This window comes from Mya arenaria, chromosome 4, assembly GCF_026914265.1.
Source record: "Mya arenaria isolate MELC-2E11 chromosome 4, ASM2691426v1".
Classification (NCBI taxonomy): Eukaryota; Metazoa; Mollusca; class Bivalvia; order Myida; family Myidae; genus Mya; species Mya arenaria.
Genome location: NC_069125.1, coordinates 28,970,972 through 28,987,873, shown reverse-complemented (window position 1 = coordinate 28,987,873; position 16,902 = coordinate 28,970,972). Strand labels below are relative to the sequence as shown.

General features: G+C 35.3%; 1 protein-coding gene across 5 annotated transcripts in view; it reads right to left on the bottom strand.

Moving 5' to 3' along the window:
* Window positions 1-3,549: 3,549 nt before the first annotated feature.
* Window positions 3,550-16,902, bottom strand: part of LOC128230537 (uncharacterized) — a 95,913-nt gene continuing 82,560 nt past the window's right edge. For all 5 annotated transcript variants that reach the window (XM_052942885.1, XM_052942887.1, XM_052942886.1 and 2 more), the window contains 4 exons: window positions 11,481-11,861; window positions 10,824-11,243; window positions 10,318-10,516; window positions 3,550-8,665 (listed from right to left, as the gene is read on the bottom strand). In XM_052942885.1, the coding sequence (XP_052798845.1) occupies window positions 8,539-8,665; window positions 10,318-10,516; window positions 10,824-11,243; window positions 11,481-11,861 (1,127 nt within the window). In that variant the 3' untranslated portion in view covers window positions 3,550-8,538. The remainder of the gene's footprint in view (window positions 8,666-10,317; window positions 10,517-10,823; window positions 11,244-11,480; window positions 11,862-16,902) is intronic.

Sequence of the window (16,902 nt, the reverse complement as noted above, 5' to 3'; positions counted from 1 at the left end):
TTGTTCTTTCAAACAAATACGTCACCAGGGCGGGCGCAGCCCGACGCCCACGTAATTGTTTAGAAGAGTAAACATGAATGTCTAATTTCTTAATGTTAAGCACGAAATGCCTCTTCACTAGCCAGCTCACATTCGTGAGCTTCTAAATAACCCTTTTAATAAAAGCAATAAGTGCCTTACTTGATATTTGGCACAAATATTTGTCTGAGGTCTTCTAAAAGATTTAATGTGAATCCTTTCGACCTTAGACACTAAATGTAAGTAAGCCAAGAGCCATTACTCCGTTGTCAAATACGAACTATAGGAATGACGTCACCATTACGTCATATGTATTTCCGTTGTGTGGAAAATTCTCAATAAAAAAATGTTCTTATGACTGATATACATGTTTTCACATGCTCAATACACTGTAAATCAAAACTATCATTATTCCTGAAACTTTTATACCTTAAGTATCTATTCTTGCTTGATTTATCATTTAGAGTAGAGATTAAAGCATAAACCGCTGCCCTATAGTTGAAAGGTCATTTTGGAAGATCTGTCATGGCGGACGGTGCAATTTTTAGAGTTTGTTTTTCAAGTGGAGTGATTTTTCTTAGGAATAACTTGACCCCCTTTTTTATTGGCTTAAAAGGTAATTTAAAGCTTGTACTTTAAGAATATATGTGGTTATCATAGCCTGCATTCGCTCGAAATGCCTTTAAATGTTGTCTAAAAATTATAATTTTACATTGAATTATATAGGGAATTACAATGGTGGTGTGTAACCTATAGTCGGCAAGAGATGTGTCAAAGCCTGATTATTACTCGAACGTGAGGAAATCAAACCTCATACTGCAAACCCCTCATGTCGACTGGCCGTACAGCCGGGAAATCTACGGAATGCCGTTAGGGCCATCGCTTGTGAATGTGTTGATCTTATACGCGATACTCGATAGTACGATGATGAAAACGCGAAATCACGAAACTACCTATCGTGTTTTCATCATCGTACTGTCGCGTTTTCATCATCGTACTGTCGTATTTTCTTCATCGTACTATCGCGGTTTCATCATCGTACTGTCGTGTTTTTATCATCATACTGTCGTGTTTTCATCATCGTATTATCGCGTTTATCATCGTACTATCGTGTTTTCATCATCGTACTATCGCGTTTTCACCACCGTACTATCGCGTTTTCATCATCGTACTGTCGTGTTTCATCATCGTACTGTCGTGTTTTCATCATCGTACTATCGCGTTTCCACCATCGCACTGGCGTGTATTCATCATCGTACTATCGCGTTTTCACCATCGTACTATCGCGTTTTCATCATCGTACTGTCGCGTTTTCACCATCGTACTATCGTGTTTCATCATCGTACTGTCGCGTTTTCACCATCGTACTATCGCGTTTTCACCATCGCACTGGCGTGTATTCATCATCGTACTATCGCGTTTTCACCATCGTACTATCGCGTTTTCATCATCATACTGTCGCGTTTTCACCATCGTACTATCGTGTTTCATCATCGTACTGTCGCGTTTTCACCATCGTACTGTCGTGTATTCACCATCGTACTATCGTATTTTCATCATCGTACTGTCGTGTTTTTATCATCGTACTATCGTGTTTTCATCATCGTACTATCGCGTTCATTATCGTACTGTCGTGTTTTCATTATCGTACTATCGCGTTTTCACCACCGTACTATCGCGTTTTCATCATCGTACTGTCGTGTTTCATCATCGTACTGTCGTGTTTTCATCATCGTACTATCGCGTTTACACCATCGTACTATCGCGTTTTCATCATCGTACTGTCGCGTTTTCACCATCGTACTGTCGTGTATTCATCATCGTACTATCGCGTTTTCATCATCGTACTGTCGTGTTTTCATCATCGTACTGTCGCGTTTTCACCATCGTACTATCGCGTTTTCATCATCGTACTGTCGCGTTTTCACCATCGTACTGTCGTGTATTCATCATTGTACTGTCGCGTTTTCACCATCGTACTGTCGTGTATTCATCATCGTACTATCGCGTTTTCATCATCGTACTATCGCCTTTTCAGCATCGTACTGTCGCGTTTTCATCATCGTACTAACGGCATTCCGTAGAAAACTTGATGATGTTATTACTATTCTCGATGCTCTAATCCAATTTTCCTTGTTGTATTTGTTTGCATGCTCCAATATGTGTTCATTTTAAGATATATATGTTTTTATTTCCAGGTCACAAGCTCTTTGTTATTTTTATTTGATTTGTTATGTATGTTTGTTATTCATGTCGGAAAATAACTGATTGAGCTTATGTTTTCTAAAACATACCCGACTTTAAATAAAGATTCTTGTATCTTGTATTTTGTATCGACTGTTATTAGAACACCAGTTAGTTCCAATGCTTATATATTCATAACAATGTTTTTGTCTTATGCACCAGTCACTTGTAACCACGGCCCATCCAGGTCCGGGGAATAGCGACTTTCGGTCCAGCCAACCCCGGGTAAAATCCCCGCCATTCGGAAACGAACTGATGGTAAAATCCAAGCAAAATGCCCCCGCACCCCAGGGACCGTAGGTAAGGCCCATTGTCCGCTATATATATTTAGCGCAAAGACAAAACCACCGCATTCACCCGGCACTGCGGGGCCACCTGATGGGTAAAAACACGGTCCATTCCCCCGGCTATCCCCGGTATTCCCCCGGACCGGGAGGGGGGGGGGGGCGTAGTTACAATTGACTGGTGCATTGTGTCTTGACTTTTATCTCTACATCTGCCAGAATGTATGTATGTATTTCTTTTGACCTTGCGGTCAAGAATAACCCGTGACAGTGCAAGCACTTCCAACGGGGTCCACCGTTTTTGCTAAAAGGGACAGTACGCGAAAGAGACGGCGGTGGGATACAAGGAAGTTCGGGTTCGATACCGTAGTTCTTTTTTGCAAAGATACTTCTTGTTTCATTACGTGCTTGGTGTAAAGCACCGCTACACAGGGTACAACTTCCTGAGTAAAACCAGGACCGAGTACACCACTTTTCCAAGCACTACCCTTTAAATGCCGAGCACCAGGCAAGGAAGCTACTTGTACCAACTTTGAACGTCTTTCTGTATGAAGCGGTCAGGGATCGAACCCACGACCTCCCGCCCCGTAGGCGGATGCTTTAACCACTAGGCCACGGAGACGGAGAATATTACTTGACCAAGAGGAATATCCTATTGTTAATTATGGTGTTCTTGTCTGTGACGCCGAAGTCCAGGCAGGTCAATACCTTTGTTCTGTGACGCCAAGTCTGTCTTGTGATATAAAATAACTTAAAATTATTTCTGTATCTTTTATTATTTATTTTTTTTGGCATTTATGAGAGAAACCTTAAGGTTCTCGAAGTATAAACATAAATGGATATATATATACAAATGAAAATACATGAAATGTACTTCATTAGTTAACCAATAGTATTTATACCATATATTATAATATTAAAAATTGTATGTACACGCACTTTTCTATTAACGTGCTACATAATTAAATTACCAGCAAAACAAATCATTAACATAAAAAAGCTATATATATAAAGGTTAAAAGCACTAAAAAAAAATAACAAAGAAACACAATAAATATGATAAAAGTCGGGGACAACCAAAGTTTTCATACAAAAAAATAGATCGCTATTCAAATAGCAATGAACTAACCGCATAACCTCAACCAAGTTTACATTCTATAAACGATACACTGCCGTGTTTGACGGTTTCCATGAATTGGGATATCGATTCGATGAATTTATCTCTAAACGGAAGTCAGATGGAAAACCGACTTAACTGCGTCCTACTTAAACTTCATAAATATGTTAAAGGTAGTACGCCGAATTTACTGATTTAACCATTGGTACAGTAGTTTCAAAATTGAAAGGACGTTTATCATGGTTTATGACAAATGTTATCTTTATATTAAAAAAAAACGAATTTCAATAGCTTTATACTAAATAAGGTCTTTTCAGAACCGCGTAGCTTTTTTTTAATGCATTTGCATAAACTTTTAGCAAAATACTACAGTTCAGTATTGTTAATACAAAATAAGGTTTGCCATATCATGTATAAAATATGTTTATCAGATTCGTTGTCGGTGAAAATAAATATATTTCTATATATTTATTTATAATTTTTCAATATACTAGCAGAAAAAAAGAAAATGTAAAATTTTGATTATTCTGATTTTTTTTTTCTAAAATAACGTCAAATCTTTCGATGACGTCACGTGGTTTACTTCAGTTATTTGAAACATAAACGTGACAATGATACAGGGGGATACTTCTTCAAAGCATGTGACTATTCTCAGAATTACAACATCTTTAAAACTTGCTATTCCTACGATTGTTAAAGAGCCGGGAAAGTTGTTTATTTGCACAGTTCACAAGCGGTTTTTGAGGGTCGCACCCGGCGCGAGCCCACTCTATAATCGTCGAAATTTCCTTTTTCTATCCATATGGGAGGGAAAAGGTAATGAAATACGCTCATAATACAAATTGCTAAGTTTTCCTTGAGGGAGTATCCCTAAATCCACATGCAAACAATTTATGCCATGTACTTTCGGTTCCGAGGGAGGGGCGCATGTTAAAAGGTTGCGTCCCAAAGTTACGCCCCGCCTAATGTCAATTCCTTGATCCGCCCCTGCAATTTCAGTATTCCGTTTGTGTATTCTTCGTTTCTTAATTTAATCTTAACCTTAGTAAAGCTCCTTTAAAAGTGTATAACTACTCCGCTTAGATACTGTCGTCTGAATCGCTAAACCAAACAGTCAAAGTTTCAAATGACTTACTATCTAGGCCAAAACATTTTGCATTACTTAAGAGGAGATAAAACTGATTAGGGGAAGGTATTCATAATATGTATACAATTGAAAAACACTTAAACAAGCCAGTTTTTCAAAACTTAAGTTAAGTGGGTGTTTTCTTAACCGATAATAACACAATCCTTATTTGTATTTGCATAACAACTTTACATTTAATTAACATGTCCAGGACATAATGTAGAACACTTCAACTTTCGGAAAACAACAAAAAACATAACTACAAATATTATCACAGAATGACAATAATTAACATACATAATCATGCATAGTTCTAAGGCACATTTATGCATAGGACAAAATCTATGGAATCGGTTTTCGGGGTTGAATTTGCAACATATAATACATCTTCATGACAAAATAAGCAAAATGGTTTAATAAAAGCTGGTTCTGCACCTAGTTTCACAAAGTCTTAAACGAAAACATATTTCAAGTAAAAAATATATAATCCGATCCGATTGTAGTGTTAATATGTATGTTAATTATGCACATATTACACAAAAAAGGAGTTAACATATAATCAATTTTATTATGTTTCGTTATAGTAAAACCAATTAATTGTCGATAATTTCATTTTTAATCATATGTGTACTTTATGTGTAAATCTAAGACCTGTCTACAGAAATAAATAAGACGGGATATTATAGTACTCCCATAAATAATTTAATTATATTACATTTTTAACTTCAACTATTAATGAAACAGAACAAGAATCCATCTCATATTGCTAAAAAGATTAACATAGATATATGACTTAAGGATTAATTAAAAAATCTAAGTACTTAGCCCGGTTTCACAAAGAAACAAGTATTTTGTTTAAATAAGAGGGAAGTATAACTGTTGTTATATATAACTTAAGTGCTACTATGCTTGGATCTTGTGCTATACGAGCTTAAAGTGCTACTATGCTTGGATCTTGTGCTATACGAGCTTGAAGTGCTACTGTGCTTGGATCTTGTGGTATATGAGCTTTAAGTGCTACTATGCTTGGATCTTGTGCTATACGAGCTTAAAGTGCTACTATGCTTGGATCTTGTGGTATATGAGCTTTAAGTGCTACTATGCTTGGATCTTGTGCTATACGAGCTTGAAGTGCTACTATGCTTGGATCTTGTGGTATATGAGCTTTAAGTGCTACTATGCTTGGATCTTGTGCTATACGAGCTTGAAGTGCTACTATGCTTGGATCTTGTGCTATACGAGCTTGAAGTGCTACTATGCTTGGATCTTGTGGTATACGAGCTTGAAGTGCTACTATGCTTGGATCTTGTGGTATATGAGCTTGAAGTGCTACTATGCTTGGATCCAGTTGTATATGAGCTTGAAGTGCTACTATGCTTAGATATTGTGGTACTGAGCCCGGTTTCACAAAGAAAGAAGTATTTTGTTTAAATAAGAGGAAAGTATAACTGTTGAATCAGATTATAAGATTCCCTTAAGTTCTGGAGAGTATAACCTAGTCTTTAAATGCCACTTTTTATTGATAGTGTGGTATATATAATTTAAGTGCTACAATGCTTGGATATTGTGGTATATAAGCTTTAAGTGCTACTATGTTTAGGTAATGTGGTGTATAAATTCAAATGCTACTATGCTTGATTTTTGTGGTATATATATATATGCTACTATGCTTGGATCATGAAGTATTCAAGCTTCAAGCGCTATTATGCTTGTAGCAAGAGGTATAAACCTTAAAGACTGCATTTTAATGAATTCGCGAAATTCCAGATACATTTGTGTTTGCTATTTACAAATAATGCATTAATGAAATTAACAAATTGATTGCACTCGTGGATGTAGCCAAATTTAACATACACAAATTCATATGCATTAGCCCTTAACTCTCAAGCAAAAATCTATATGAAATAACAAAGTTTATGACATACAATAACCCCTTTAAAATGTGAGATCTTTACAAAAAAATACATTTAACAGACATTTTAATATTTAAGTCTAAGCACAGCAAGTTATGATAGTAAAAATCCCGTTGACATCTATTTTGTTGATGTGACATTTTGAATATAAAAATATAGTTAAAAGCCTCACAGTGTCATAGATAGCAGTATAAATCAGAGATGGTAAATTTCATTATAAAACTTTATACCAGTAAGAAGGTATCGAGGACCGCTTCATCACTTGCCTGAAAAGCCTTGGCGGTATTTATGAAACATCTTAAGTCATTTATTAACTTTTATTGGATTTCGTAATATTTCATAGTCAAATTAAAAGAAATGTTTTTAACATAGAAGTATGTATATTACGTTATGAAGTTATGAAAATAAAGTTGTTTCTTAAATTTAGTCGATTACCTTTAATGTTTGAAGTCATATTCAAAATAAATTATAAGTGTTTATGAAATGAAAGTATGTATATTCATATATTATTTGGTCATTATATTATATAACCAGAAATTGACGTAAGTTAGAAAGAGGCTTAAGATGTTTTGTGAATACCGACCCTTATACACAAACGGTGCTAGTGTATGTTTAATAGTCCTTCTGGACATGTGCAGGTACATGTCTGTATCCATTTGTTTTGTAACTTGAATAATAAGGTGTATTGGGCAATAGTTGAACACCGTTTAGGAGTATGTAATTATGTCACTATCTCGGACTGATACTGCCGCCTCGATGCATCAAAATATCTCAAAGCAAATATGCATTTAGACACCGGTTATAAATGGTTTTAAAACTGAGCAAAATAAATATCTTACACAGCGACATGTTACGTATTGTCCTTATTAAAAAATATCAACATGTATAATTATTAAATATCATTTCATGTTTTCATTACTTTTTCTCCCAAACGTATTATGTAGTATAGCTCGCTGGTTTTATCACAGTAGATTGATTTACAATTACATTCATTACCTTTACGAATTATTAATTCATACAATATGTGTTTTTTTCACATAATTATATATAACACTTGGCTTTTCAGTACATTCGATACAGCAATTCGAACTTGTGCAAAACAAAATACACCCCTAAAAATATATACACAGACATAATCATGTATCTTTTATAAGGCTTTTAAAGCATTAAAAAACATAAAAATATTTATCTAGAATCTATAAACAATTTTTTAAGGTCAGTATTACAAAGATATAAAGCTTTTTATGTTTCTATCATTCTACAAAACACATATTGTTCAGAGTAGAAGATATAATTATAATGCCCCGTATACTACATCCAAAATAGAATTTTATCAAAATGTCTTTGTGCCGATGAATTTTGGAATGTGATGAGAATTTCAAATCTTCAATATTAACATGTGCATATATGTTCATGTCTTACATGTATTTACACATTTGTATGGCCATATTGTCATTACACGTGCAATTATCATAACACTCCGTAAATTCAAGTTTGATCGATCACACTCCGTTTTCCTTCCACTAGAGATCATAGAAATGATTCTAAGCATCCCCATTCAAAGCACATAATCATTGCATTTGTTACAGCACTTCGTATTTTTGCAAAACAAAGAGCGTTCCGAACAATTGCAACTCAGCTTATCATCACATCTGTTACTGCACTTCGTGTTTTTGCAAAACAAAATAGAATTGCAAACAAGTGACACTTGGCTTTTCCGTACGTTTGTCACATGAGTTTAACCTCCTGCAAAACAACTACACTCCATAAACCAACTTCTCAAACGTCAGCAGTTTGCATAAATAGGGAGCCAACATCTGAATGTTGTCTACGCCTTCACAGTCGGTCACTGGGGTTCTTGTTGTTCCAGCCCATGGCTTTCTTTCCAAACTTGAAGCAAAGTTTCTTTGGATAGCCTTTGTCTTTTGGGAGGTCATCAAAGTAACCCTCTTTCCTTGAATACCTGAACAAAGATGTATAATTAATATTAAAACACCTTGTGTTACAAAAGAACGTAAATAAGGCATAAAAAATACATTTGGTTCGGGTTACCCGACCCTACTTATGAAAAAGGCGCCGACCCTACTGTTTTTATAGTCAGCTTGAAAAGAAATTTGAAAAACTTAAACTTTGAATGCTTTATACAGATGATTGCTTTAACACCATTCTCCAATGATGAAAATGACATTCTTATATAAAGCCCAATAATAAAAACAAGTTTACCTATTTTTGAAAAGGATGTAACCCTAACCAAACCTTTTTTAAGGCCTAACATGTAATAATGCAGTGAACTAATTTGAGTGTGTGTATTTATAAAATTATTTGATTTCAAAATTCAAGTATGTTCTACCGTCGATCAAAGTGAAGGTGAGACGGACGGACGAACCAAATAAACAAATGTATAAAGGACTTCGAGGGGTGAATGCGAAAAGGTTCTAAGTGACATTAAATAATGCTTTTACCTCTCGACTTGGTCATTGAATTATCAGCTTATATGTTAGTACAAGCAAGAAATAACTTTATTTTTAACATATGAACAGGGGCGTAGCTAGCCCTCTTTATCATATGGATTAATAATTGTGGGGGATCGCCCCCCCCCCCCCGACATTTTTCAAAACAATGGTGCATTCTGGTCATTCTGAGGTGCATTATTTAGTACTGAAAAATAGACAGTTTTAGGATCATATATCAATAGATACACCCTTTACTCGGCAGATGGATGATTTTTTTCGTCAAAATCATGTGAATTCAGTCGCGTATAGGCAGCTACGCGCCTGATGGATAACGTTAATTAAAGCCGTTAAAGATGTTTCACCGAACGTAACGTATTTTCGGTAAGACGAACAGTCGATAAAAAGATAAATCTCAGTCAGAACCGCAAACCAACCAGTTTTTAATTACAAAGGTCTCTATTTATACACTCAACAATATCTACAAACCATATCGTCACAAAATTTCGTTTGGTCTATTGTTATACAAGGAAGTTAAAGGATCGTTATCATTCATCTCATATTCATTTCAATATCAAATTGCTTAAAAATTACATGGACTCGAACAAAAGTTTTACATGAACTCGAACAAAAGCTAACTTTTCTTTTGTCTGTTATCTTTAAGTTAAAAAAGCCTTTGTATTCGTATTTGGTAGCATATCTGAGGTATATTAAGCATTTCAATACCAAAGAGTCAAATACTGACCTGCCTGAACGTTTGTAAATGATTTTGATCATGTTGAATGTATAAATAACCAATTGAATTGTTGGTGTGATGACGTCATAAGAAGTCTTATTTAGATATTTAACAAACTTATATAGTTTTGCGGTCTAAAGATATGCCTGATCAAGGGTCAACTATTGCTGAACGAGTTTAAAATAAAAGCTTTTGTTTCACAATATAGAACTTTTTTCTTATGTAATAATAGCGATACAACTTTCAATCTGATAATCTGTAATGTGTGCAAAATACACGGTTGTTAATTGTCTGGTATATTTGAAGAAAGAAGAGCGTAGGAAGGTCATAGAAGATGCGTAAAGACACCGCAGTTTTGGCACTTATAATCTTATTTGAAATGTCTATATTCGTTAAAATTCTTTTTAAAATGTTAACGTATATATGTACCTGATTGAGCGGCTCATTTTTTCGTATGTCATTTTTGTTCGATTGTTTTTCTTTGCCCCCCACATGCTAGCGGCTGTTTCTGATTGGACGACGCGGAAAATGCCCTCCTCCTCGTTCTCCCATTTGATAACGTTTCCGCTGTATCGAGGGTCGTTCAATACGTCACGAATAAACTCCCAGAGATGGTAAACCTTGGATACTGCGAGAGAGAAAAAGGTAAGTTTTTGTGGATCATTTCAATTAATTGTATGCTTCTTGTATTTTTGACAAACTGATAAAATCATGATAAATAGTTTCTTTTAACTTGAAAACAAGAAAAAGAAAACACAACAACAACAAAACATATGATTATCAAAACTACCAAAATTGAAAGGAGTTGATCAATTTCCACATAAAGAACTGTGTCACTGATTAATTTATTGAATTTAGTAGTGAATTCTCATAATCTCGAACTTAACGGTAAAAAATTGTATTTGAAACTCTTATAATGTTGTTTTTTCACTGACCTTGCCCTTTCTTGCGACCCGGCCTCTTTCTATCGGATTTTTCCTTATTGTTTTCTGTACTTTCTCCACCCACACTAAGTCTTATACTCGAGTCCGAATCTTTAGAGTCTATACTCTCCGTACCGCTATCGATGTCGTCATCCTGTGACGTCACAGTTAGAGGAATCCTACTGAAATCCTCCGCGTGACACTCCTCTACAGTGACACGTGATTGCGCACCTGTTTCTACGTCACAACCATGCTCTGTGGGAATTCCATTCGCATATGATAGTCCATTCACACCGTTTATTCCATTGCTCATTTCCTGGTCTGGATAATGAGCGAAAGACTTGGCAAATGGGGGAATGTTATTAGAACTATCCATCGGTACACTATCATTATGATTCAAGTCTGTTCTAGCCTCAACTTTGACGCTTTGATCTGAAACATTTGAAGAAGAAAAATACTATCTAGTGCACATTCAAATTTCATTAACATGAGAAATAATTCTAAATCATGATAGTTTTACTAACTTGTTTAATCATCATATTGTATCATATTAAAAACGAAAAAATAAAAGCCATCAAGGTCCCGAACAACTTAGTTTTTACGACCATTTATTTAATAAAATTCCATTATCATAGCCGTGTTAATAAAGTTCGATGCTTCTTTACTTACCAATTCCGAGCCCTGGCTGCAGTTTGATCCTCGGCAACTGGAAGCCGGGCATAAAACCATTCGGGACGTAGCCGCTATTGCGTCCCAACGTACCGCCACTATAGTGCATATAGCTACTTCCGTTTAAGGCGGCGTTCGGTCCACTTTTACTGAGGTCAAGGCACGTACCCGTGTCCCCCGCATCCTCACTTCCGGTGATATTAAGGACGATGCTTGGTGCTGGAAAGAATGGCTTGTCGATGCCAAAACACGGACGTGGACGGCTGACGTCACCAGCTGACGGCGACAAACCGGAAGGGAGGTCTCTGTTAGGGCCGCGTACGGTAAGGTCAAGCGAGCCAGCGCCGAGATCCATGTTTGAGGTTTGCGTTTGTTCAGATTCTGAAAGTATACAGTAAACAGGCTTTAACTCCAGGAAGCTTGGGACCGACAGAACTTCTCTCGAGTTACCCGATGTTTCGAATAACTTCTTTTATTTTCTTGCTGAAGTAAAACTCGGATCCGCTATGTTTGTCAGGAGCCGTATTCAATAAGCATCTTAAATCAATCTTAATATAAGGAACAAAATCGTGAAAAGTGTTTTCATTGGTCAATAATTATTCAAGTCTAATCAAAACAGCCGAATTTCACTTTCATCTTCAATTTTAATCGAAGATGTTTATTGGATACAGCCCCTGACTTCAGAATACAGGCGATGACTCGAATACGATCGAGACATTCAGAAAACCTCGAGTTTCCCGATATTTCGAATAACCACAATTGTTCCTTGTTGATGTGAAATTTGAGGAAATGTTACGTATGCCTCAGGGCTGGTATTCAATATTGGTCTTAATTGAACTAAGACCGGTATAGCTAATCGGATTACTTGTTATTAATAACTGACCAATAGAGTGGATGAAGTCAATGATGTATGACCCTAAGATTAATTTAAGTTGCAAATTGAATACCACCCCAGTTTAATCCAATGATCATATCAGTTATCGTCTGTAAGAGATGGGCAGATAACCATATATAATGACTTATTAATAAAAATAAGTGTACAAAAAGAATAACTTATTTCGGGATAATACACAACAAACATGGTAAATAAATACATACTTATTACATACAGAAATCTATTCATCGCATTTTAAAACGCATTTAAAGTATCCTTTACGTATTTGCGTACATATAAAAAATATATTTATAGAAATTTCATGAAACAATCATGACCAAATACGTTTGGAATTCAAAAACAAATAGCAAAAATAATTTTGCTTTGCAAGCAAACAAATGAATCAGTCATTTAGATGCAAACGGATGCATATAACTTATACGCGGTTGTCCACTTAACTTCCAAGAAAGCCTGTGGTTTTCAACGCAAAGCAGTATAATACACGATCATTATCAAACAAAAACAACATAAAATATTGTAATACTTGCGACAAGGCTGCATCAAAATACAATCGCTTGCTTATGCCCTAATGTTAATCATGAATGTTTCGATCATAAAATGGCGGAACACGTTGACAATAAAATGAGTAATCAAAGCCGGAAGTTTTTGTTGAGGACGTACGAGGTAGTGAATTGGTCTGCAGTTGGTCGACAAAGAATATCATTCACTAATGTTTTGTCTTTTACTTCCTGGTTTGATAGGTGAATGCGTGTGTCAATTCTAGTGTGTGCGTATTTGATTGAGAGGTTTTAATGATGCTTATGTCTTCATCGTTGAAAGAAGATATAATTGTTTAGTTCGTCATTCATTTTAAAAATGTAGCTTTTAGTTAATTGCTGGCACTCCGTTAAATCGATCACACATTTAATAATGACGTCACAGCTTCGCATAGCCACACAAACTACTAAACGAGAAATAGGCCATGTCATCTGAACGCTGATTGGCTGCTTGCCAAGCAATGCACCGCATATTTTTTAGTCAGATTATGCCTCTAGATTGCCAGAGATATTTAATTCACAAACAGGATCATGTTCTAGTCATTTTCCGGGTTCAGTAAAAAAAAAAAAACGGCACCCTTGTAACAACTCGGCCATCTCCGGCAAGCTTCGGGATATATATTTCATAAAAGCTGAGGTGTTCCGGTTGAAACCGGTAATCTCGCAGTAGATATCGCGCCACGAGAAATATACACCACTCGACCATCTCAATTAACGTTCATGTACATTTTCAAGCAGTATAACTATGCATGCCTGTTTATAATCAAAAGGATATCATTAAATAAAAAACAGCATAGCTCGCGTGCATGCATGCACTGAAATTTGATAAGCGGGAAATGACTGTAAAAAAGCTTAACGAATACATTGAGATAACATGTACGTCATGTTTTATCGCTGTTGTTATGTACTGTTTTTTTCACGCTTCGAATTGACAAAAAGCAAACTAATTAAACGAAAAGTTTAAAACCATTAGTCAGCAGCCACAAGGAAGTTAAATATAAAGTTACACCATGCACTGGGTAATAAATCAAATTACACGTATTTTTGTATTGCGCATGTGCGGCTTTTGTAGAGGAAGTTGTCGCGAAATTGTATGACATCATTAATGTAAATCTTAACCTTTCTAGTTTTATGACCATTTGATTATCATAATTCATTTTAAGCTATCTTTATCAATGGCCATACTCATTTTGAGGCTGAATCTAATTTCTCTTGTATATAAATTTCTTAAATAACATTTCTGGCTTCTGTTTATACTTAAATAAATTTCAAAATTTCCATGGCGCTTTTTGACTATATCGACCATAAATTCTATATATAGCACACCTTTTGAACTCTGTTATCTGAAAACTAAGATCAATGGGATTTGAACCGGGACATGATTTTCGTTTTTGCTTTAGGAATCAATAGCTTTATTGATAACCCAGATGATGTATTAAGTTTTCATGAATGAAGATATCGTATTTATAGAATGAAAATCTCTCAGTTACACAGGTAGCACTATCAGTCAGAGATTGTGAAATAATCTATTTTTTATAGATACTTATATACATATTATTTATAACGTACAATAACAAGACCACACATTCATTTCAGAACATTACATCTACATCAATGAACTATGTTAACCCATGATCAATTCAGAGTTCAAAATTAGCGGTCGCTAACCCGCTAAATACGAGTCAAATTCAGAAAATGCGAGTAGAATTTCATGCCCACTCGATATTTTAGCGAGTCATTTTCTTTTCAAGTTCAAACCTTACTTTTTGTTCAAAAACATCGGTTAGTTAACAAAACCTCCCAAATTTTATTCAGTGATGCGCACTTTTGAATAAGTTTCCATTATTAAATTGATCACGCACATGTCCCGTGTGTTCGACATCATATGAGTAACATAACATTAGAAAGGCGCTCGTCTGGTCTAAAAATACTTCTGGTTCGGGTTACCCGACACTGTGCGTGTTTTAATATGTAGTTTAAAAGGCTTAATGATTAAGATCACTTTAACAGGATTCCCAAATGATGACAAATAGATTTTTACATTATGCCTAATAAAAAGATAAATGAAAACCTCACCTAACCTACCTTTAATCGTAAAAATATTTCTTGTTTAATGTCGTAATAAAATCTGAAGCAGATCAAAAATATATTGTTATGATATTGTTATTTTCAGAATTAGGCTTGTTTAAAAGATGTTTAATTTTACAGCAAGAAGAAGAAAAGAAGAAAAGAAGAAAAAAGGTGACTTGTATTTAATTTCAATCGAACCCTGATGGCTCGAACTCCAAGGGACCAGCGAAAATACCTCGAGCCTCGGAAAAGTCGAGCTAAGCGAGAATGCTTAAGTTCAGTATAAGAAAATCGGTCCTTAACATTCATTTCGAGCAATCGAGGAATTCGAGCCAAGCGAGTTCGAGCCAACGGGGTTCGACTGTTTATATGCCTTTTTCACAATGTTGAACTGTTATTGCCACAAATGTTCGGTATAAAAAACGCTATGACGTGTAAGGACATCAACTATACCATTACATTTATACATGCATTTATAGGATGGACATGTACTCTAATGTTTCAGTGCATTTCAATTATAATATCTTTACGAATTGATGATGAACGACAGACCATGAAGTTACTTAAACTGTATAACCCAACATGCACTATACATCACGCATTCACTATTCTAAAACGTGATCGTAAATAATATCATATAAAGCAACTGCAATAAATATTCGTTATAAATAGATAAAACCGGTATGAAAAACAATTATTCGTTATAAAATGAAAAAGCAAATTTTAATTATGCAACGACGTGTTTCTTATAGGCTACTTCGAAATAATTAATTTGCAAATGAATAGAGTCAATTGATCTTACAAAAATGAAATTGGTTAGTCATACTGTTGGTAAGAATAGCAATCAATTGATTGGCTGATACTTTTTAAGTATTAGTCAGGAGTCAATCAATCAGATTTTTGAGATTTACAGCGGTGTATCCAAGATTTGACGTGGGGGGGGGGGGGTAATTTAGGGGCGCAACCTATTGACATGCGCCCCTCCCTCAGACCCGAAAGTATATGGTGTAAACTGTTTGCATGGGGATATGGGTTTACTCCCTTAAGAAAAAATAACGACTTGTAGTCGGAAATGGTGCATAATGAGCATATTTCATTACCTTTTTTCCTCCCATATTGATATAAAATGTACAGTTAGACGATTTTAGAGAGGGCGCGCGCCGGAATCGCCCCAATCGGGGGAGAGGGCGCTTTAAACGGGGGTCCCGTTTGACAGTGTCTATACACTGTACACTGGTCCATGTTAATGAACCGAAGTAGTTCTAACCAGTGTTACAAACTCTGGTCCACAGCTTAAGAAGAATGATTCTCTCACTGCGTACGACGCCGGTGGTGAGGTCGTTGAATAAACGTTACCATCTTATATAATTATATTTATAAATCTAATAGAAATTATTAAATCATATTTGTTTGTTAAAAAGCTTTGTGTTTAACGCAAACAATATTAAATATGGAAATTTCACAGGTGTTTTTGATCGTCCTCTCCTTACTTAGTCATAAATTTTCTATTGAAATGCAAGTATTTAACTATTTTATAGTTCATATTTTATATACCATGTCGATTCACCATTTTTTGGTTTATATATGTGGTGACGACGACGATGTTCGTACCAGGTACAGATCTTAATAAACTGTTAATATGGTATATGTTCTGTCCTATTTAAAGATGCACTCTTATTCCCAAATAAGATTTACCACAATTAATAATATTATTTTTAATATTCCAAAACGAATGAATAAATGTCGAAAACAAAGGTTCTTATGAAGGAAACCTAGTTTGATTTGAAAGGAATGAGCATAAAACACAGTATTTCTACCTTATCAGACTATAGTATAATACAGTAAATGTTTTAGCACTCACCAATCATTTAATATTTTTGCGTTTGCTAACTTTAAACACTCGTTTACAATCTCGTAATCA